The following is a 25563-nucleotide window of genomic DNA, read 5'->3' as shown; positions in this document are numbered from 1 at the left end:
TAGGAAAGTTATTGTGTAATAAAATTCATTTTAGACAGCTGAGTGCTAATTTAGCCTTCAAAGATGGTTTATAAGAGCATCAAGATTATTTTTTACATGTTTTATGGGCTGTTTTCTGTTTGACAATCCGTATTTTCATAGCTAGACCGGCCATCGGTCCAGAAATTAATGTAATGTTTACAAACACTTTTTTTCTACACAAAGTTTTTGACGTAATTTTACAAAAAAATGAGATTAAGGACATATGATTTTCATTGGATTTGCTGAATGATATATGTACACAGTTTCAGAAAAGGTATTACTTCAAGCGATTGAAATTCTACTTTTAGCCAAATTTTGGGGAAATATGCGACATCTTTTCCCCCCTTTTTGCAATATTTTATAACAAATAAATGCAGATTGTTGCCATGGATACACCCAAAAGAAATTATATTTTACCATTTTATATACTGGATATAAAATCTATGGAAGATTCTGATTACATACATATGCCCATATATGACACAAACAGTAAGCTTGATATTGCAAGAAAGCAATGAAAAGGGGATGGTAAAATTTATAAGGGCAAATTTTAATATTTTTTCCTAACTGTTTATTGCTACCTCAGCCATTTTGTTTTCAATGTTGTTTTTGTCAGAAACGATTTTACTCGAATTCGCACATTATTTCTCGGCGATTTTCTGTATAAAGCTAGCGGTTGAACAAAATGAACATCGCTGTCATGAATAATAATGCTAAAAACAAGTTTTTAGATCGTTTATTAGAAGACTTTTGTAAAAAGGTTTGCAAAGTTATTTTTTTATTTCCTCTCAAGTCGTGAATGTCGAGCGTAGCTAGTAACCAAGTCGAAATTCCGACTGCAAAAGTGGAAGTTCGCAGACCTCGGACAACCGCTAATTGAACCCCTGCCTCCAAATTGAAAAGATATAAAAATTTCGTCTTATAATTTAAAATTGCCGCCAACAGCATGAACAGTGGAACTTATTTTAAGACTACTGACGTAGTTGACTACGTTTTGACGACAAACAATATTCCTTCGACTTTTGCTATTTGTCTTAAGAAAATTTTGGCGATTAAACCATACATTTGTTCTTTGACAGCTTAATTAGCCAAAATCTCAGGGGATAATAAACTACATAAAGATTCCTAATGTGCCCTACTTCCTATGTGCAACTTCAAAACTTTTAGATAAATCGACGATCATTTAAGGTTTTTCTGATCATATTTTTTGTAATCAAGAATTAAAAGTATGAAAAACTGTCCAATTAGTTATGAATAACAAAACATCCAGCTAGATAATAACAATGGCACATATTTCAGCATTTATTGGGTAGAACATAAATATAGGGTGCTCACATAAGGCAGCTTAACTGCCTAAAAACGTGACCACGACAGACAACGACGACAACGCTATTTCGATGAGGCTTTTTCTCCTCTTTCCAACGATATAAAATATAGCCGTCTGTTATTCCGTTAACCTACTATACTGTAATCACTAGCCAGTCAACACTGAGGTTGTGACTATGAACACACTCGGCTCCACTCTGACTTAATTGACTAGAGTTGTCAATTTTCCTATCTAATATAGGTGGATTTCTCCGGGCAATCCGACTTCCTCCACCAATACAAACTGGCCGTCACGAAATAGCTCAAAAGTGGTGTTAAAACACCAACAATAAATCAATCATTTAGGATCGAAATGTTTAAAGGGAAATTCCGCGATATTTTACTTATCATCTTAATATGTTCGTCTTATCATAAAAAACACAATCACAAAGTTTTATATTTATATTCCTTCTAATAACGGAGAAAATCAAGTATTTGTAACTTTTTTTGCTTGACCTACGAGAGTGGGTTGTGACGTTTTAGTCCGATTTGTTGAATCATGGGAAAAAATAAAATATGTTAAAGTCTTAATTTCTTCTCACAATACTACGAAATTAAAAGCGCACAGATGATCGTTGGTCGTAGTTAATAACCACAATATCAAAATAAACGTGCGTGTACCGTTTTGTATTATTGAATAAAACTTCCTATATAATTATAATTATATAAATATTTTCGAATTAATTTGAAAAATTATTGTTGGGATTTTTTCATAAAATATCTGTTTTTTTTACTAATCTTGAACTGAAAATATTTTCGTTTTATTTACCGTTATAACTTCGATAACCTTTTCAATGAAAAATATGTGTGAACAGAGTGTGTATATTATTTTGTTAAGTCATTGTATATTTCTCGATTTGCGTAGAATTGGTTTGAACTTTACCTTGCAGCAATTTAGCCTCAGGTGTACACAGGTGTGAATTCAAGTTTACACAGCTGTGAATGTTGCCATTTCGAATGAATTAACAGAACGGGTATAGCGAGTTTAATACACCGATGACAATAGAGAAACAATAATTTAATTATATAAATTTATTGAAAATAAATTTTTAATTTCGGAAGTGTATGCAACATAAAAATGGAACAATTACCGATAACGTTCTATGCCATTAGCATACAATTCAAATATTAAGTTGAAAGAATCTTTAAAATTAAATGTTGCGTTTCCCAAATAAAAATTATTGCACATCTGATTTACTTTACCGAAATTTTTTAACTTGTATTTAAATCTGGCGATTTTTAAATGCTAAGTATCGCAAATGATTTTTTTTCTTTTTACATTTCGTTCTTACTTATTTAAATTAATCAGGATAGCGGTCAATTATCCAAATTAGTAATACAGTAGCAGTGGCGGATCCAGGGGAGGGGGGGGGGGAGGTCCGGGGGTTGGAACCCCTCTTTTTTTGGCCGATCAATGCATTTGAATGGGAGCATATAGTTGGACCCCCCCCCCTTTTACTCTGGGTTGGGAACCCCCCCCCCCTTTTTTAAAATGGCTGGATCCGCCACTGAGTAGTTGTAATAAAAGGCATATCTTAGTAATGTATAACTGCTATTGGCGATTTTATATAGATTAATTCGTCCAAACCTCGTTGTTTTTGAAACATTCTTTACTTGTATACTTGTAAGTTTTCTGACGTATAAGTGCCATTGAGGATGAGTTCCAGATGTCCTCTTTACCAGAAAAAGCAGACTAGTAGCGTTTTGTTAATATGATTGTTGGGACAGACGAGGCCAACCACTTGTATACAGATAACCAGAATTACCATATAAGCTTATGTTGTCAACACCATCAGAGAAGAGTTCCCATCGTCGAATGTGGTACATGAAGGCTTCCAAGAATGTACAAGTGGCATGTCTGACTCTAAACAGTTTGTAAACGGAGGTTAGCTTTTTGGTCATGAATGTTTGTCTCTAATATTTAATTAACTGTGCATTTGTATTCAGATATCGCAGATCAAATTTATTCGTTCATTGTTTAATCATACGTTTTTTGATTGAGTCAAGTCTGCCAATTGATATTTTATCGTATGTTTTTCTTTGTTGTGATGTTATGCTATTGTTTCAGAAAAAGGGAGAAGGTTTGGATCCATTAAAACGTTTAATCCCGCTGCAAATGTTTGCACCTGTCCTAAGTCAGGAATCTGATGTACAGTAGTTGTCGTTTGTTTATGTAATATATACGTGTTTCTCGTTTCTCGTTTTGTTTATATAGATTAGACCGTTGGTTTTCCCGTTTGAATGGTTTTACACTAGTAATTTTGGGGCCCTTTATAGCTTGTTGTTCGGTGTGAGCCAAGGCTCCGTGTTGAAGGCCGTACTTTAACCTATAATGGTTTACTTTTTAAATTGTTATTTGGATGGAGAGTTATCTCATTGGCACTCACACCACATCTTCCTATATCTATTAACAGTGACCTATAGACATCGACCGCTAAATGTTTTTGATATTTGAAACTGCATGCATATATACATTTTTGAGAGTGATTATTTATCTTGTGTCTGACGAAAACTAAATGCCTGCATGGTTATATCGTTCGTTTTGGTTTGGTGAGTGTTCTCTCAAAAAAGTATTTATATATATTTCACAAATATATACCACGAAGAAGCTCTGAGGGTATAAATACTAATCCCATTTTGTTTGGGTGTTACTGAACATCGATGTTTACAGCAATATTTAATGAATAAAATTATGATGGTAGAAAGAAATATGAGCGTCATATGGCAAATATTGCATGATCTCGGACCATGCCTAGTTGTCAATCTGTATTCCAATACAACCATATTGAGTAGCTAGTACTACAGGGTTCTTATGTCGTTTTACTTTAAGGTTTAATAAAGGTTCTCTCTCTCTGTCTCTCTCTCTCTATATATATTTATCGTATGTAACAATAATCAAACGTCTATAGACAATAACTAAACGGGTATGAATTCAAGATTTTTTATACAGTTTACACAATCATTAATAAAGAAACACAGTAACACTACGATTTAACAAATGGAAAACTTAATTAATTTTAAGTTATAACGATGCCGCTGTGCAGACAACAAGTAAGTGCACGTGAATATCAATTAGGAACACGATGTGTGATTTTGTATAACTAAAAATATCAAAGCGAGCAATAACTTTGTCATGCAAACATTTGTTTCCCAATGTGCCTCTCTTTTTATTACCGCTTCTTTGCAATAACTAGTTACCATTTTCGTCGATCATTCTCTTTATTTTTTCTCTATTCGGTTATATATTGTTTTCAATATGCCACTCTATCTACACTTCTTAATTTTAATACAATGACAAATTCCTGTGTCATCCTAATCCTTATGAAGATATAGGGGACATAAGACAAAAAAAAAACCCGGACAGACATAGAAGGGATTCTCAGCTTATCTTTAAGTGACTATAAGTGTTGCATTACTGTATATCTGCATCTTTGTCAATCGACAAAAGCTTGTATTTGCATGAAGATACAAGCCGGCCATCGGGGTGATCTTAGTACACTGACACACCGCGTCCTTGTGGGATAACTATTAAAGCTACGTATATTATGCGTTCATTACTTCCCCTCCATGCAGCATACGTATGCACTATGATTTCAAACAGACACTATAACTTGGGGACACGATTTGCGCCGTTATATACCTGTCCACGAAATATGTAAAATAGATCATTATGACCTAAACAATTGAGCGTAAAATTGGCGAAGATGACGCTGTATAAGATTTTATTTTTCTATTTGTACAAATGTTGGTTGGCAAGAGAGGTCATCTGGCACATTTTCAAAACTAGATTCCTCAATAATGATTGTGGTCAATGATGAAATATGCCCAAGTTGCAGAGGAGAAGATTTTTGTCAAAGCTAACCACGATGACTGACGACGTACGCAAAGTAATAAGAAACACTCACCTAGCCTGTTCGGAACATATCGGCTATCATATGAGAAACTGATATTCTAATACAACCGTATCGTGAAAACGGCCGTAAAATTTACAAAGGGATGATTTCACCACTCGGAACTGTTGATAAACAGATTCTCTGTGAGTAGCAAACGTCAAACAAGGGAATCATGATAGGAAATAAAGTAAAATCCCTAACAGCAGAATCAAAAACGGAAACGTTACGGTATTTCCGTTTCTTTTTCTTTTTTTTTAAATATTTAAGTTACAAAAAAATCATTCATATAGACTTCGTCCTCATTCACAGGTAATGCCTGCCTCATATTAATATGAAAGACAAAGACTTATTAAAGATGAAATTTGTATTGTGTTCCTAAAGCCACTATATTTTACTTGACTACTCAAAGTCACATGACAACGACACCGGATGAAGGAAGTAGATTTCTGTGACAAAAAAAAAACGATTTTGAGTTCATTAGTACAATGAAATTTTCCCGATTTTTTTTTTATAATTGATTTTTCTACTGTAAAAGGGGACTTTGTCTCGATGGTTGTTCGGGTTACGGAAATGAATGAAATCTTTCCTTTATCAGTTGATATATATAGTTAACCAATTAATTTGCACCGATAATAAACTGTTCATGTCAAATTTTACCGTTGTGGGAGATATTTCTTCTTGTTTAAAAATCCGCTTTTTGTGCTATTTTGCACTGAGCCAAAATATTCTTTTTCTCTTAAATATTCACTCGTTCTTAACTTAATCAGGATCAATAATTAAGCAGAATATGTAAGAACAAATCCCTTACCTCAAAACGCAAGAGAGATTTTTAATTGGCAATGACTAAATCATAGAAAGAAAACGTAAACGGACAGGACGGAGAGTTAGTAAGTGTGCTTAGAATAAGACCGTCTTAAGGGTATTCTTAAACGATGTCAAGAGAAAGAAAATGGCGAGTAAAGAATGCTTCTAGTTACACTCCTAAAAGACTCTTAGTGCACTCTTTGTGCTATCGTAAACTATAATGACTTACGAGAACTTTAAGAGATGTTTCTTGTTACTGGCCCCTGGTACCTTTGTTAACTATGTAAGTCAAGATAAGAGGCAGACTTAAGTGTATCTTTTGTTAACTTATTCTCAAGTTCAGTGTCATCATTTATACAATATGTTGATCTCTAAGTCGTCCCAAGTATGATACCTTGAGAATAGATTAGAAAGAAACTATCAAGCGATCTGCAATAAACATCATATTCTCCCTTTGTAATGTTGTTCACAAATGTGCAGGAGATAACTACATGGATTATTGGATTTTATTTTGATAAACTAACTGAAATTCTTTACACAGAGTAAACTTTGACATTGAGTAAAACAGCATTTTTTATTTTTTGTTCAGTTATTTTAAGCGTAAAATGATATAATTCCTTTGCCAGCAGATTACGAATTTTGAGATTTCACGAGTGTACACGATATAATGTCTCACCTGCCTTATTGACCACGATTGGTTTTTTGTTGAAAGTAATACAGATAAAGGTTCCAAAAATATAACACTATCAATGATCCATAACAATGAGGTCAAGGTCATATGCACTATGACCGACAAACATGTAAACCTTACCTTATAAGCATTCCATGCACTTATAAATCCTACTTTGTAAAGGATCACACTGATTCAAACAAAAAATTCTCTGAAACTTACATTATCAAGATGCTTAATTTCTTGATTGACAACATATTTGTTACGTTTGCCTCATATCTTGACTTACATCTAGAAATTGACAATGAGGGTCGGTTGAAAACAAAACTTTACGACAAACGAGATACAGCTTCCTAATTGTGAACTTCCCATTTCTATGCAGCAACATTCCAACAGCGCCTGCATACAGAGTATATATCTACAATTGATACGATATTCCATCGCTTGTATTTCCTATCATGAATTTCTTGATAGAGGGTTGCTCACAAGGAAGCTATTCAACCAAGAGTTCCAAATGGTGAAGTTGAAATCATCCCTTCGTAAATTTTACGGACGCCATCACGAGTTGGTTGGCCGTTATGGAACAACCGTTACACAGATGATATCGGATATGTTGCTTACTTTCGCTTCCCCTTCCCTTTTCATGAATGTGACCGACCGAATTAGACTATTTACCGGGTTTGTAATTACATGAGCAACACAACGGGTGTCACATGTGGAGCAGGATTGCTAATGCTTAGTCCGTTTCTGTATGTGTTGATCCATTGATTTTAGCATCTGAGAAGAGGACCAAACTTTGGAAATTTAATATTGACCAATGAACCATGAAAATGAGGTCAATGACAAATAATACCTACCAGACAGACATGTGCACTTTAGAACTAATCCATTTACCTATATAATAATTGATATAATCCTTAAGGTGCAGGAGAAAACTTTTTTTCAAATATTATCTCTTCACCATAAAAAGATTCTGTCAATGTTTCATAAAATTCCATGAAACAATAACAAAAAAATTGATGCGTAACAAACTTTAATCTCAGACAGTATCTACATGTACTTGTTGATTGTAAAAAAATAAGTCCATTTATCAGTAAAATACGAAAAAAGGTAAATACATATTGATGCAATTTTGCTCTGGATAATGTATTTTTATCATAAAGAAGCGTCTGTTCAAATTTTATATTATTCCATGAGGCTTTACTTTTCTTATTAAGAATTCTTCACATTTGTATTGTATTTTTATCGTTCATTTTTTTAACGTTGTCTCTAATATGGATACTCTAATCGTGCCTTGAAAAGGTGCCCTTAGTAGTATCTTGATCGGAAAAATGACTGAAATTTAGTTCACTTTTATTTCAAAAACCATAGACTTATATATGTCGTGTACAAGTTGCAATTTTGTACAGGTTATAACATGTACAAAAATATTGTACATGTTATAACTTGTATAATGCAAAAATACAAGTTATAACATGTACAAAAGTACCTCATACATGTTACAACCTGTACAAAATATTGCTTAAAAATGGTTTTAACTTGTACAAAATCGAAAAAATAAGAATATTTTTCTATTATCGCAACAGATGATATTGACCTCAACAACATTTTCATAACTTATTTATTATTCCTTCATGTTAGTGTGTTTTTTCCTTTTTTGAGACAGTTAATGTCCAGGAGTCGGTATTACAAAGCATTCCTGAGACCTGTCCTAAGATATATCTTATCTTAGGACATGTCTTATGATCCTCTTATGACTATCTATGGACATATCTTTATTTGATGAATTATAATTGTGAGTGTCCACTTTGAAGGCAATAGTAAAATACTTTCATTCTAGTTGACACTAAAAGACATAAGAGGATAGCCAGAATAGATGTGTCTACAAATAAAATTGGGAATTGAAACGGGGTATGTGTCTAAAAGACAACAACCCGCCCATGGAGCAGACAACATCCAAAGGCCACAAATAAATGCTTTCAAAGTAGAGGATATATATTTAAAACATCAAAATGACATTTGCCTCATACCATGATCTTATAGTTTATAAACAAAAATTGAGTTATAAATTTACATAAGTCATGCTGAAGGCCAAAAATGTTGAAGAGTAGATCCAAAGATATTGATAATGAAGCGTGGTCCGATGAAAACTATTTCCTCTCTCTCTTGCTTTTACATGGTAAGCATATAAGACATTGTTTTAGTCTTTGCATGCTATAAAATTGAGACGGAGGAGTATTTCCCAAAATTATTAGGAATCGTTCTTAAACTTTTTTGGAAGAATTAATTACTAGTATCTAATGTAATTGTCATTGAGGAATGCAAGCTTTTAGTAAATAGTTTCACACTTATTTAAGCCATAATGGGTATAAAACATACAATTACACGAAAACACATTTTGCCAACATAAGTCATGAAACATATATTTCTGAAACTTTTTGATCATTGTCCTCTAAAGAAAAAGACATGTTCTGGCCTATTTATTGTTGTTCTTTATGCATGTTATGCATTGGTGAATTTAAATGTATATTTTACTTCATTAAGATTTATTTTAAATTTTGTACAAGTTAAAACCATTTTTAAGCAATATTTTGTACAGGTTATAACATGTATGAGGTACTTTTGTACATGTTATAACATGTATGAGGTACTTTTGTACATGTTATAACTTGTATTTTTGAATTATACAAGTTATAACATGTACAATATTCTTGTACATGTTATAACCTGTACAAAATCGCAACTTGTACACGACATATATATTAGGACAGACAATTTCAAACAATGAAATATACATGCAATTCCTTTTATGAAATTGACCACGCAAATGCATAGGACAGTCCCAAGTGGTCGAACAGTAAATGCGCCAGCGACTGTAGACATTGTAAAGTCAATACAATATCCGACATTGAGACAATTGATGTATTTGAATTTCTATGGGGACATAAGCATTAAAACTTTCAGACAAGTAAGACATAATATCAGAAAAATTGCATTCTGATAGCAGTGATTAGGTTTCTAGTTTTTTTTTTACTTCTTTTATCATTTTTTGTGACAGTGTTTATGAGTTACTTGTAGCTTCGCTATTCTAATAAAAACGTTTGGATGCGTTTATCTTTTCTTCATTATTTGATTGGTTCATATTTACATGTAGAATGTTTTTTGTTACCAAATTTTAAAGCAGAAACTTCAAACAGTAACATTTCAGTACATTAAACTTTTTATCTAGTAACTTGTTACATTTACGAGTGTCTTGACCGTTTCCAAAATGACAAAAAAAAAATGACAAAAATAAAGAAATGTACAGTTTAGTTTTCACACTTTGAATATTATAATGCATCATATATTTTTATCATTATTTAAATTGACATTAAATTTGTTTGTGATACAATGAAACATGAAATTAATGTGTGTTTTTTTTAAATAACGGATTTTTGGAAACAAAAAAATTGTCCTATCCCCTATGATATTTTATTCTTAATGAAACAGATTTCTTAGAACCAATTGAGTGTCATCATTGGTACTTTTGTAAATAATATATACATGTACGATTATTACTCACAGTTCTTGTTTGCAATGAAAGGGTTTCTGTAACCATTTACCAATGGTTACATCTTGAATTACCTCCCTTACTGTCATTCCTGGATATGGTGTGGCTCCTGTGAATAAAAATGTCAATTATTCTGCTGGTTTAAAAAAATGTAACTTTCGTGCATTGTCTACGGCATCAAAATATTATCAGAACTAGTATAATTTTAGGCCTGCAAAGACATCTAATTAAATATTCCTGTGCTATTAAGGCATTTTATGTATAGACGTGTGACTGTGTAAAATATAAAGAGATTATTGATAACTACAAAAAGAATAAAAATGTCAAATATACAGCACTCAACATTAAAATCATATAATCTTAATCACTTAAAAAACAAACAAATATGTAACAAAGAAGCACAAAATGGCATACAGATAAAGCATATTACATGTAACAAAAATTAAAGACAAGAATACACAAATTTTCCATAGCCAATAACACAATGACGGGATGTACAGTGGAGATCACTTCTAACCTCTCATTAGAACTGTCAGAATAATGTGTCATACATGTAGAACTATTCTAGTCGTAGAACTGTTCCAGTTGTAGAAATTTCTAGCCGTAGAACCAAATCATTTCTAGGTTATAACTGTTTTAGCTAGAACTATCTAAAATGTGTCAGGATGACAGTTCTACACACTGTCCAAGAACAGTTCTCTTTAAGAAGAATTTGACAGATTTGATGAAAGGTTAGAAGTGATCTTCACTGTATAAGAAACACGTCATATATATTTTAAACGAAGAAACTAAAAATGCATATAAACAAAGCACAAAGCAAAAAGTTGATATTGCCAAACATTAGACTAAACATTTAATGTAATAACGTACAAAGACAAAGTACTGAAATCATAGAAAGTATAACATTATAAGGTTTTAGTCTTTCCTAACAGTACTGATATGTACGAGGGTAGAAATGTACTATAAACACGTGTGTTAATTATTGGTAGTGTATAACACGGACACGTCATTAAGATGACAAACAACGCCAGTACCATAATCTCTACTTCAAGACCATTGTTTGTTATTTGTGAAGTTGATAAGAAAACTTTATTAACAATGTCTTGGTATCTTCCAATTAACTTTTTAGAATACGGAAATTGATAACTGCAAAGGAGTAGGTCCAGTAAGACCAATTTTTGGCCCCAAAATTTAGCAGTTTTACAAGATTGTTAAAATGTAAACTTTTAGTTATCTATTAGAAAGAAGAATGATTCTGCTACATAGATATGGGCTGTTTTTGACAATACAATGCACATTTATCGGGTACTACTACATTAAGTCATGTATATAGCACTCTGCCTGGTTCTTATAAAGAGCTGTACTTAAAAATCTTCATAATTTTAGTATTTTAGTTAAATTCTAGACGGTTTCTGTCTTAAATGAAAGTGGCCGCATTTGTGTTCATTCTTAATATTGAATTGTAAGTTGTATTTGATGGTAATACATAACATATATAAAGGATGAGGATGAACACGGATGCGGCCACTTTCATTTTTTACTAAAACCATCTGAAAAGTTACATTTTTTGTCATATTTGATAGATTTTTCATATTTAAGCTTGAATTGGAGCGTTTTTAATGAGTAAATTAGTTCAAATCTTCACATAAACTAATTGAATCAACTGAAATAGACACTTAAGTGTTCAAAAAGTGTCCGAAATCTTTCGTCAGATGAACCTGAAATTTGAGGCCAACATCGGCCCTTACCGGACCTATTCCTTTAAAATCTTCTCTTTGTCATACTTGTACTGATATGACTGCTCATGTCAAATGCGAGTTATTAGTCTAAACAGGAGGCAGAGAAAGCCGTCTCTGTTGTTTCTTTAATTTCTAGTTCTGGGGGATATATTAATGTAACCCAATCAGAAAAGCTTTGATTGTTTATTGAAAGAACATCATCAAACTATCTGTATGTGAAATTAGATGATCTGGCTTCTTTTATGTGCTAATTCCGACTCATATGAAAGTAAGAAGAGGTCTGCTAGGAGAGGCGCACAGTTGGTTCCCATATGAATGTCGACAATTTGTTGAAAAGGTCTACCTCCAAATATAACAAATATGTTGTCAATAAAAAAACTCTAGCATACTGGTCACTAGTTCCTCTGTGTAGCATGTTTTACTTTTTTGTTCACTATTTATAAAATATGCCATATGGTTTCTCAAATTAATAAATTTGTAGCGTATGCTACCATTTTTATGTTAAATAGCATTGTGGACTATTTCTTTTAGACGATTTTTAAATTTCACATTTGGGATGGTGGTACATGTCTAAAGGGATGAAAAATCTAATTCTTTTTATAAAACTATTTTCAGAGAAAGATCGAGATCTTAATTTTTCTGAAGTTCTTTAGAGTAGTTTAAAATTCACATATGATACCACTACGTGAGTAAATAGTTTTATAGTATTTATGTACACCCTCTTTCACTGCACAAAGATTATTCTTTCTATCTTTTTATTGTAAGAAGCTTCTGTCAACGTTTTATTTAAATCTAGGATAGTGTACGAATCTAATAAATGTTTTAAATCTGTAACTGCAGACTTAATGTAGTGTTAACTGGAAGAAAAACTAAGTCCACTTTTAAGTAAAATACGAATAAACAGGTTCAAAACAAATTTCCCTCTAGATACTAGCTTTTGATCATAAATAAGCTTCTGTCAAAGTTAGGTAGAAATCCTTTGTACGATAGACGCGCGTTTCGTGTACACAAGACTCATCAGTGACGCACAAGAACAACTTTGAGGATACAAAATTCCTAACAGTTGTACAAAATACGGCTAAGATATTCTATACCTGGCATTAGATAATCCTCAGGTTTTCGAAAAATTCAAAGTTTTGTAAACAAGAAATTTATAAAAATGACCACATGATTAATATTCATGTCAACACCGAAGTGCTGACTACTGGACTGGGGATACCATCGGGGACGAAACGTCATCAGCAGCGACATCAACCGGGGTTACCCAGTGGTGTACATAGTTAACAAAGGTGCCAGGATTATAATTTCGTACGCCAGATGTGCGTTTCGTCTACATAAGACTCATCAGTGACGCTCATATCAAAATAGCTATAAATCCAAACAAGTTCCTTTTTTTATATATATATATATTTGTTGTACAGCCACAGATGTCACCCAGTGGTACTTGTTTCTATTCATGAGAAGGTCGACTGCCGACTAAAAATTGGATGCTGGAATGTAAGAACAATTTACAAACTCCTGCTAATATGTTTTTGTGAATGTAGATGGCGTGGAAGGGGTAAAATATTTTTCAAGTACAGGTGAAACCATTGTATACTATGAAATCAGGTAAAAACGACGAAGAACGCGATGGCCGGAGAGAAACAACTATAATTAGCAGAAAGATGACTTTCCAGCTTACGTAAAACATGTCTGAGGAGGGTAATATTCTGGCCTAACAAAATCTCCGACAAAGACCTACAAGAGATAACCAACACCAAGGACAAGAGACTGTACTGATACAAAAGAGATGGAAGAGGCTTGGTCATGTTCTACGCAAACCATCTGAAGGAATGACCAAGGTAGCCCTTAGATGGACACCATAAGGAAAAAGAAAAAGAGGAAGACCTAAAACAACATGGAGACAGCTGTAGAAAATGAATAAAAGGAAAGATAATACACTTGGGGCACAGTGAAAAAAAAAAGCAAACATGCAAAAGGAGCTGAGAAAACTTGTCCTTGCTCATTGTGTCATAAGGATTAGCAAAGACTAAGTAAGAAAGTAAGTGAGTATCATCGCGAAAATGTTAATTCTGCAAATTTGCGGACGCACATTTTTTTTCTACCCTCGTTGGGAGGTAACTCATGCGATTGGGATATCGAGACAACACCGCCTGTACAATGTCTATCATTCTTGACCACTCAGTCACCTTAACTTAACTAAAACAACTTTCGATGGCCTACTTTTATCTCTCCTCGTCAGTAGGATCATGGAAGTATCTATACTATTAAACGGGAAGACCTCATTTTGTGTGTCGCTTCTCTTCTTTCCACAATAAAGTAATCATCTATACTATTAAACGAGAAGACCTCATTTTGTGTGTCGCTTCTCTTCTTTCCACAATAAAGTAATCATCATGCCTCTGTGTTCTTTAGGTACAGTGCATAGTCGCATTTGTCATTCATTTTTATGATTATTCAGAATGAGTTATTTTGGGAGAAAAACAAGAAAAAACGCATCCGGATATTGATTCCGTCATTGGGCGAAATTTTAAGTCATATTAGATTTCCGGTTTGCGTTTTTCTGTATTCTTTGAACATACATATACTACGAATAAAGTGTATTTTCTATCTGCTATCTTTTTTTAAGTTTACTATCCACGGAGGTCACAGAGTTAACTAAAAAGAGAGAGAGTCTGTATAATATAGAAATGACCGCCGTAGATCGATAAATAACATGAGAATTGAAAGTACCAGTAATGGCGGACAAATAGCAATAATGTGTATTGTACTGTCCCAAAAGCACCTGAATTTTGATACCTTTTCTGAAATTCTCCATCAATTAAATTTTTTACAAAAATTCATTATAACAAAAAAAAAGAAGGTGTGGTATGATTGCCAATGAGACAACTCTCCACAAGAGACCAAAATGACACAGAAACTTACAACTATAGGTCACCGTACGGCCTTCAACAATGAGCAAAGCCCATACCACAAAGTCAGTTATAAAAGGCTCCGAAATGCAATGTAAAACAATTCAAACGAAAACACTATATATAACGGCTTTATTTATGTACAATAAACAACGAAAAAAAATGTAAGACATGAACAAACGACAACCACTGAATCACAGGCTCCTGACTTGAATGTTCTTAATATACTAAATGTATGTTCATATTGAAATTAATAGAAAACAAAAAAATGGGAATTTGGGAGAAAAAAAAATTTCCTGTCCCCAAGTACTTATGACTTTTGATACTTTTCCTGAAATTCTCCAGTCATTAAATCTTTTTGCAAAATTCTTCCTACAACACTTTACATACTTTCAACACGCTCTGATTGCCCGCGATTTCGCGGGTGTGTTCTAGTTATATTAACAGTAACTCAAACTAACCGACTTCAAGTATTTGTTAATAACCTTGACATGTCCTATGGATCCAATCATATTATTGGAACCTCGTGATAGTTCGTAATTACGGAACATACAGAAATAACCAGACGTGTCAGCTTTTAAGAGTTTTTCTGCGTTAAAAGAAATAAATAAAAAGAAATATCAATGAACCCCCTCCCCCTGACTGTTTGCACAAAAAAAATGAAGAACATTGCAGTTTAGTTACATCAATTTCATAAGCAACATTTTTATTCACAAGGCGGCCGTTGCCTAAACATGCATAGTTGTAACAATATATATATATCATAGGCTCAAAAATCAAAAAGAGAGGGCTTTTTTCAATTTTTGGGGGGCATAATGATATAGCGCATGGGCATTTATATAATATCTCCTTATTACAATATTAGCTTGAATAACAATAAATTCCTTCTGTAAAGAAAAACAAACGGGGGTAATGTTGTAAACCAGCCACTGAGGTTTATTGCTAAATTTCATGAATATTTTCATTAATTGTTTTCATGAGTACAATGGCAAATATTTCATGCAATTCAACATGAAATGATTCATTCCCAAAAGAAAATCAGTAAGATACAATCTTGGACAAAGTAATAAAGTTGTTTTTAACTTATTAACTTATGTGTAACAATTCATCTGTCTCGTAACCTTGTACACCCTATGTAGAGGCCATCACGTGCATGTAATTAAAGCCTCTTTAATCTTCAATACATATTTGATAATAAAAATACGTTAATAACATTTCACCGTATTGAGGCGATTAAGAAAACCGTAAATAGTCTTGTATACATTCGATAAAAATCTACAACCTTTAAATTAAAATCCATCAATCATTCGCCATCCTGCACACGTCACGCTAATTATGTCCCGCAAACACCAAACTCAAGGAACATAAGTCAAGGGGGGAATCTACATCATCACGCAGGGTGTCGGCGATTGAAATTGGACCACCATCTTGTCGCTTCAAGGTAAGAATTTCACTTATTATGTCAGTTATATGAGGGTTATGATTATACAAAATAGTCCACCAAAGACTATATAAAGTAGGAAAATAAATGAGCCATCGCTCAATATTATTGGTTATCTCAATTTTGCAAACACTTCGATACCAGTTTTAGGAATTAGGTCAAACATGCAGGATATCGGCAAAAATTTTCATAACAACATCTTGATTATCAAGAACGCCTACTTTATCAACAAATGAACACGTCCGAATTCTTTATTGTATTCGGGAAAATACTTGTTACTTACAAATATCCGTCATTATGGCCGAAAAACGTCTTATTTTTAAAAAATGGAAAAGGATGTCGGCAACACATCGAATATCGAAGGATGTCGGGGACACATCATATACTATTTTTAACACATATGTTATTCAACAAATGACTAGATCTAACTTCTTATTTTTTCAGATAAAACTAATGGTCATGACAAGACGCAAATCAAACTTAAACTTGTGCAGGCGGAAACGATCGCGAATACAACCTTATGTTGACCAGCCGACCAGATCGCCCACTTAACCGCAATCCGTAAAAAAATCAAAACCATGCAAATCCTCATTTGTCATCAAAATAAAAACGCACAGCCAAAAATATTAAGTTCCAACCATTGTCCATTACTGAAGAAATTTCAACAAAACCGCCAGTAGACTTGCAAAAGTCACGATAAAGGACCAACATGGCCATGAATACGATTGTTCAATCCACCATTTTTGTTCTTAAAATGTCATGTACCAAGTCAGGAATATTGCCATTGTTATATAATAGTTCGTTTCTGTGTTTGTTACATTTTAATGTTGTATTTCTGTTGTGTGGTAGTTGACCTCTTATATTTGATGCGTTTCCCTCAGTCTTAGTTTGTAACCCGGATTTGTTTTTATTTCTCGATTTATGAATTTCGAACAGCGGTATACTACTGTTGCCTTTATTAAACACCCGGTTGATGTAGGGCCAGATGAAATGTCATATATATGACTGTATATTACATTAATTTGTAGGATCCTTTACTATAGATAATTTAGCTGATCTGTCACAATAACATCTTCATGCCTTATATATCATGTACTGTAGTACGCCGCTAGATTAAAACTGACGAGGAAAGGTAACACACGGCCAGCGAAAGCTCTTTTTTGAGAGCCCAGGTGGTCGTGTGGTCTAGCGGGACGGCTGCAGTGCAGGCGATTTGGTGTCACGATATGACAGTAGCATGGGTTCGAATCCCGGCGAGGGAAGAACCAAAAATTTGCGAAAGCAAATTTACAGATCTAACATTGTTGGGTTGATGTTTAGACGAGTTGTATATACATTATGTACACAGCCATGTATCACCATCATTGATGGCGATCCGATGGATACATCTGTTGTAGAGTTGTCACTGACTCAGACGTACTTATAAATATAATTATTTTCTGTGACTGTATATTACATTAATTTGTAGGATCCTTTACTATAGATAATTTAGCTGATCTGTCACAATAACATCTTCATGCCTTATATATCATGTACTGTAGTACGCCGCTAGATTTAAACTGACGAAGAAAGGTAACACACGGCCAGCGAAAGCTCTTTTTTTGAGAGCCCAGATGGTCGGGTGGTCTAGCGGGACGGCTGCAGTGCAGGCGATTTGGTGTCACGATATGACAGTAGCATGGGTTCGAATCCCGGCGAGGGAAGAACCAAAAATTTGCGAAAGCAAATTTACAGATTTAACATTGTTGGGTTGATATTTAGACGAGTTGTATATACATTATGTTCACAGCCATGCATCACCATCATTAATGGCGATCCGATGGATACATCTGTTGTAGAGTTGTCACTGACTCAGACGTACTTATAAATATAATTATTTTCTGTGACTGTATATTACATTAATTTGTAAGATCCTTTACTATAGATAATTTAGCTGATCTGTAACAATAACATCTTCATGCCTTATATATCATGTACTGTAGTACGCCGTTAGATTAAAACTGACGAGGAAAGGTAACACACGGCCAGCGAAAGCTCTTTTTTAGAGAGCACAGGTGGTCGTGTGGTCTAGCGGGACGGCTGCAGTGCAGGCGATTTGGTGTCACGATATCACAGTAGCATGGGTTCGAATCCCGGCGAGGGAAGAACCAAAATAAAATTGCGAAAGCAAATTTACAGATCTAACATTGTTGGGTTGATGTTTAGACGAGTTGTATATATATATATATATATATATATATATATATATATATATATATATAGTATCAAAAAGACTTGGTCCAATAAATGACCCCTGTGGAACCCCTGTTTTAACTGAAACGAAATTAGATTTTCACCTTCTAAAACTATTTTTTTTTCTCGAATATTTACAAAAATTGATCCTGGAATTGAGTGCATGACATGGAAGCAAGCAAGGAACACCAATCCTCTTTTTTTTTTATTGTATCTTCATAATGGTTGATAAAATCAAAGGACAATTACATTAATAATTTATTAGCGTGTTCCCGACATCCTTCGATATTCGATGTGTTGCCGACATCCTTTTTCCATTTTTTAAAAATAAGACGTTTATCGGCCATAATGACGGATATTTGTGAGTAACAAGTATTTTCCCGAGTACAATAAAGAATCCGGACGTGTTCATTTGTTGATAAAGTAGGCGTTCTTGATAATCAAGATGTTGTTATGAAAATTTTAGCCGATATCCTGCATGTTTGACCTAATTCCTAAAACTGGTATCGAAGTGTTTGCAAAATTGAGATAACCAATAATATTTTCTACTTTATATAGTCTTTGGTGGACTATTTTGTATAATCATAACCCTCATATAACTGGCATAATAAGTGAAATTCTTACCTTGAAGCGACAAAATGGTGGTCCAATTTCAATCGCCGACACCCTGCGTGATGACGTAGATTCCCCCCTTGTAAGTCCGGATATTTCCCGAATTCCAAGGTCGAATGACCTCAAAGTCAAAAGAAACCTCAAATTAAAAAAAATAATGCATTGTTGTTTTTTTTATAACGCAATGGATAGTTTTCATTATAAAATGTATGTACATATACTTTTTTCTAAAGAAAATTCTTTAAATTGTTTATATATAGAAGAAGATTACTTTATTTTAATTGCTTCCTCCATAAAGCAATTCCCCGACATATTTTCCGTATTCAAAGTCACCTCAGTGTGAACCATCTCGTAAAAATCACAATACGCATGGTGTCCTTAAAATATACTATTATCTAAATTTACATGTTAAACACGTGCTCAATTTCCATGTTTTTTTGTTGGTTTTTTTGCCGATTGTTGACAAACAGGTAACAATCGTTAAACTTCGGCTTCAAAACACGAACTTTAATTACCTGCCATATTTTCACAACAAGACTGACCGATTGAAAAAAAAAATTGACAATACTCTAGTTCAGGAAAACATGTTCGCGACCTAGAATTCTGAGTGGGTCAAGCGTTTAATTAAAATTCATGCGAGAATATGCGAGATTTGGATAAACTGGGGGCAAAGTCATATATGGTACACAACAATATTCAGTGTTTAATAGGCGTTTATTAGGACGCCTGCCGCTTTCCCGTTTACCTGTGAAGTCGTTGAGTGTCATCTGTTTTTTGTTTGTTTATGTTTATGTGTAATAAAGTAAAATAAATAATATTTTGAAAAATTTCGGGACAGTGTTTAAAAATTACGGGAGAAAATTGGAAAAGAAATTTGAAATTACTGCTTGCAAATAGCCAAAACGAAATGTTTATAAAGAAGGAACGAGGTCCTTCAAGTCCCTGGAAGCTGTGAAGAACTTTGAAGAAGTGTATGTGCCGAAATATATTTTTTTGTCGATTGAGAATAATTTCCAGAAACATGCTGGCGTAATGGCATTAATTGCCAAAACAGTATATCATACAATGGTGACACTACATAATTTATTCTCTTTAGCTTTTTTTCGGGAGAATATAGATAAACAACCTAAACCATATGATTGTCATGAAAGACGGAGCTTTTTGAAAAGTTGTTGCTGGTCATAACACATAGTCGTAATGAATGATATTATGCGATGTATTCAATAAAAAATAAACATCATGGCTTCATAAATGTTATGTTTTCAATATTGTATAAATAATCTGACCGTTAAACCTTGGTACAGTTTATATACGTTCCTTGTTCAAACCATAATAAAATAAGTTCATGGCCTTCTTCAAGTGTCAGAAGTTTTAACAATACTAAAAGTGTGATACTTCTTTTACGGCCGCGTTGGTGATATATAAAGAGTCGCTTTTAGACGGAAAGTATTATTATTCAGTATTGTTAAAACTTCTGACACTTGAAGAAGGCCATTTGTTGAGCCGAAATATTTGTCAACACGATTTAATAACAACATTTTCGTAATAAAATTAGCACTTCGGAAGCTGTCAAAAGATTTCAAGACGCCCTACACATAAAATTGTCCATATTTTGAGTTAGAGCCGATGAAGTTTTCTATAATTTTGATATAATTTGTCCCAAAAGTAGTACAACACACTGTAAAAGTTTCATTGAGAAAGCGCATGTGTTTTTTATTTAATTTTCATATGTTCTTAAAGAAATGCACAACGAATTAATTGTGGTATCGCACCACCAGTAGACTATTTGATTACACTATAAGACTATGCCATAATACCATTTCACCATGTGATAAGACCATTTTACTATATCATAAGACCATTTCATCATATCATAATACCATTTCACCATGCATATCATAAGGCCATTTTATCATATCATAATACCATTTCACTATATCACAAGACCATTTCAACATACCATAAGACAAATCTATAAATAGCGGCGGAAATTTAATGCGAAATTCATCCGCAACATCGATTGTAATGAGAAAAAAGGCCGTGAAGGAAATCTTGTGGCGGGCCTTATGGAATCGCTTTCAAGATGAATGAATTTATCGACAGAAGGGGCGCTATCCTGTTCGTATATAAATAAATGAATATTTCAATATTAAAGTGCAACCTGAATTAAAACAAACAATGACGTTCATGCACATATAAAAGTAATTTTCAGCCAACTAAATAGGCTTGTGATGCACTGCATTGTGTATCATTATTGAAAATAAAATTATATATAAATATATACTAAATAAATAAATGATTTGGAAAATACGTTGAAGGTATAAAAAGTCATGAGAATTTTGAATGCAGTAAGGTTCTATCCAGGCACTCTGGTTCTAAACCTTGGTTCCATCTGGGTTAATTGTTTGGTTCTGAACCTTGGATCTATCCGGGTTCTATGGTTCGAAACCATGGTAACTGGTTCAACATCCGGGTTGTTTGTTTATAGCAAAACAACCTATTGACAATTTGCTGTCGGTTTTCATTGGATTCAATACTGCTGCATTATTGCGTTTTATGAAGGTAATAATAGATTTGAACAGGAAATAGGGCTAACATCATATTTTTGAAACATTGTCTAAAACAATCGTGAGCAGAAAAAAAATTTAATTTAAATGTCCAAAAAACGGTTATACTATTTAACATTCTCTGTATGCATCAACCAACAGCTGGCCACATAAAAAAAAATATTGTGATAGAAAAAGTACCTCTAACATCAAAGTTAGTTGCATTTTTCATAAAAATCACATTAAAATCTTAATCATCCCAGTCCTTATCGTCGGTTGCTAAGGAACATAATTTTCCTTAGCAACCAAGGAAAAATTTACCTCAAAATGACCAAATTTCAAATATGAACATCTCATTTATTATGTCAGATAGCTTTTAATAGTTTACCATTAAATGAACAACATAATATGCTTTATAAAGATATATTTATTAAAGTACATCATATACGGTGAAAAACAGTATAGAATGTCAGAGGTAATAGCTATTTTAGGTACTATGGATCTTAAGCAAAAAGAGTCAAAATCGACCAAATTTGGTCCCTTAAATATTTTCTTTGCAGAAATATAGCCAAAACATGACTCACTACACTTAAAGATTATGTATTTAGCTAATCATTAATGAAAAAATATCTCTGGGTAAACATATTTTAAATCAATGGCGGATAATTCAAATTGGGTCATATTAGGGGTGTAAACTATTCATGTAGGTCAATTTTTTATATGTTTGCTATCATACCAGACAATTTCCACCATATAAACCAACTAACATGTTATATTTATGTTGGTGTTTGTTGAATATGTTTGTTCAAATGACTGACCTATGGTTGACAATAAAAAACCTTAATGCAAACCTTTAAAAAAGAGGGGGCGGGTAGTGATATAAATTTTTTTTTTTTTTTTGTTTTTTTTGCACAAAAAATTTAGAAATAGAGAGGCACTAAAATCAAAGAATTTTGGGATGGATACTACGAATGATTTTCTTTTAATACAGAGATAAACAAAATTGGTTCATCACTAGGTTCATTATATTTATTGAAAATTTGGGTTTTATGTTAAAATTGGGGATTTTGAGAATCAATTTATTTTACAGGGTTTACTTTAAGTAATTAAGTAAAAACTGAACATATAACTTGGTAATTTTTTTTTTCAATTCAATTTAAAGTAAAGGTTAGAGGACAAAATACTACATCTTTGTTGAAAAACCGTAATTTTGGAATGAAGTGTACTTTAGGCAGATGCTAATTTTAATAAGTATCACTTTTTATATGTTGTGATGTTAGGATATTGTTTCAGAACTAGAGTTTCTAAAGAGCCTGTGTCGCTCACTTGGTCTATGTAAATATTAAACAAAGGAAGCAGATTGATTCATGACAAAATTGTGTTTTGGTGATGGCAAGACAAGACAAAATGTTTTATTTCCTCAGACACAAACGTGTATAAGAGGTCAAAACATAATAAAGTATACATATAAATCGATGGTGATGTGTTCGGACATCTGACTTTACTAAACATTCTTTCTGCTTACAATTATCTCTATCTATAATGAACTTGGCCTAGTAGTTTCAGTGAAAAATGTTAGAAAAAATTGACAAATTTTATGAAAATTGTTAAAAATTGACTATAAAGGAATTAGGGGGCCAATTGACCATTTTGGTCAAATTGACCTGTTTTAGGTCTTACTTTGTTGTACATTATTGCTGTTTACAGTTTATCTCTATCTATAATAATATTTAAGATAATAACCAAAAACAGCAAAATTACCTTAAAATTACAAATTCAGGGGCAGCAACCCAACAACGAGTTGTCCGATTCATCTGAAAATTTCAAGGCAGATAGATTTTGAACTGATAAACAAAATTATCCTGCCAGATTTGCTCTAAATGCTTTGGTTTTTTAGTTATAAGCCAAAATCTGCATTTTATGTTCAATTTTTAGCCGTGGCGGTCATCTTAGTTAGATGGCCGTGTCACCGGACACATTTTTAAACTAAATACCCCAAAGATGATTGTGGCCAAGTTTAGATTAATTTTTGCTAGTAGTTTCAGAGGAGGAGATTTTTGTAAAAGATTACTAAGATTTACGAAAATATGTTAAAAATTGACTATAAAGGGCAACAACTCCTAAAGGGGTCAACTGACTATTTCGGTCATGTTGACTTATTTGTAAATCTTACTTTGCTGAACATTATTGCTGTTTACAGTTTATCTCTATCTATAATAAGATTCAAGATAATAACCAAAAACAGCAAATTTCCTTAAAATTACCAATTCAGGTGCATCAACCCAACAACGGGTTGTCTGATTCATCTGAAAATTTCAGAGCAGATAGATCTTGACCTGATAAACAATTTAATCCTGTCAGATTTGCTCTAAATGCTTTGGTTTTTGTGTTATGAGCCAAAAACTGCATTTTACCCCTATGTTCTATTTTGGCGGCCATCATGGTTGGTTGGCCGGGTTACCGGACACATTTTTTAAAGTAGATACCCCAATAATGATTGTTGCCAAGTTTGGTTTAGTTTGGCCAAGTAGTTTCAGAGGAGAAGATTTTTGTAAAAGTTAACGACGACGGACGAAGATTTTCAAAAAGGGGAAATCACTCATTTTTTTTTTAAAATTACATCCAATTAGTTTGAGCATGAAATTTTCAATTGCTGGAATATGTTATTTGATATATTTACCCTCAATACATCTAAAAATAGTTTTTTTCATAAGAAAGGAATATTTTATCATGAAAATATTCATATGAAAAATATTTATTTACAAATAGAACGTAAAAAAAGGGGAATTTCAGGGTAAATTACAATGATTAGTATTCCTCGTTTGGCAACTTTCTGCTACATTTACCCAAGAATTTTTTTGCAGCATTTTGTTGACAAAACATCCATAATTTTATATTTTATAGTCCTTTATGTGAGGATTTCTGCGTTTTCAGTAAAACCAGATGTAAAAAATGACAAAAATCGGGGATAATCATGCCGATTTTTGTGTTAGGGGGACCCCCTTTTGAACCAAAAAACTGTTTTTATTCGAAAAATTTGTCAGTTAGCAGTTTAAATGATTGAATTCTTCTATTATACCCATGAAAATAACAAAAAATGTTATGCTTTATCTCATTTTTACCATAAAATACGATGTTAGCCATTTTTCCTTGCTATACTAATATTTACATATGATGTCATGTTGTTTCCATGGCAACCAGACTATACAGATTTTTTTTATTGATTTTTCTTTAATTTGACTGTTAGTTTGGACCATTTGAACTTAAAAAAAGAAATCGAAAAAAAACAATCTGGCCAAAATTTTTCGTATTTGGTCTATTATTACAGAGAATTGATGTTAAGTAGCATGCTTATATTGTGATACGGTAGTGTGTGTATATTTTCAAATTTTATTTATGGAAAAAAGGTCATAAGTTAATAATCGCATATCTCGTATATAAAACCAATCTCTTTCATTTAAAAAAAAAACCTGTTAGATTGTAAACGTTATAGAAAATACGTCGCTTTTTGTGAAGTTAATAATAGATTTAAACAAATTCGTGTGACGCGGAGTTGATTTTTCGTTTGTCGTCTTCTGGTGTGCTGTCGTAAATTGTAATTTTTATTTACCTATGTATGTGTCTGTGCAGAGTGTCCTTGCATTTGTTTGTATTGTATTCCTGTCATATACTGTTGTCATTCAAGCGTTTTTTCATTATCTAATTTTGCATTACCTTTTGTTATAGTTCAGTTTTTCTGTTGTCCCATTTGCCTATTTTTGTATAATCGATCGTGGCT

At 33.0% G+C, this 25563-nt stretch overlaps 1 protein-coding gene across 1 annotated transcript in view; it reads right to left on the bottom strand.

Moving 5' to 3' along the window:
* LOC139525461 (fibroblast growth factor receptor 4-like) overlaps positions 1-25563 on the bottom strand; it is a 225506-nt gene that overhangs the window by 31378 nt on the left and 168565 nt on the right. The window contains exon 19 of the mRNA XM_071320811.1: positions 10316-10412. Within this exon, the coding sequence (XP_071176912.1) occupies positions 10316-10412 (97 nt within the window). The remainder of the gene's footprint in view (positions 1-10315; positions 10413-25563) is intronic.

The sequence above is a fragment of the Mytilus edulis genome, chromosome 5, assembly GCF_963676685.1.
Source record: "Mytilus edulis chromosome 5, xbMytEdul2.2, whole genome shotgun sequence".
Taxonomy (NCBI): Eukaryota; Metazoa; Mollusca; class Bivalvia; order Mytilida; family Mytilidae; genus Mytilus; species Mytilus edulis.
The sequence above is the reverse complement of the archived record's forward strand: the minus strand, read 5'-3'. Positions and strand labels throughout refer to the sequence as shown.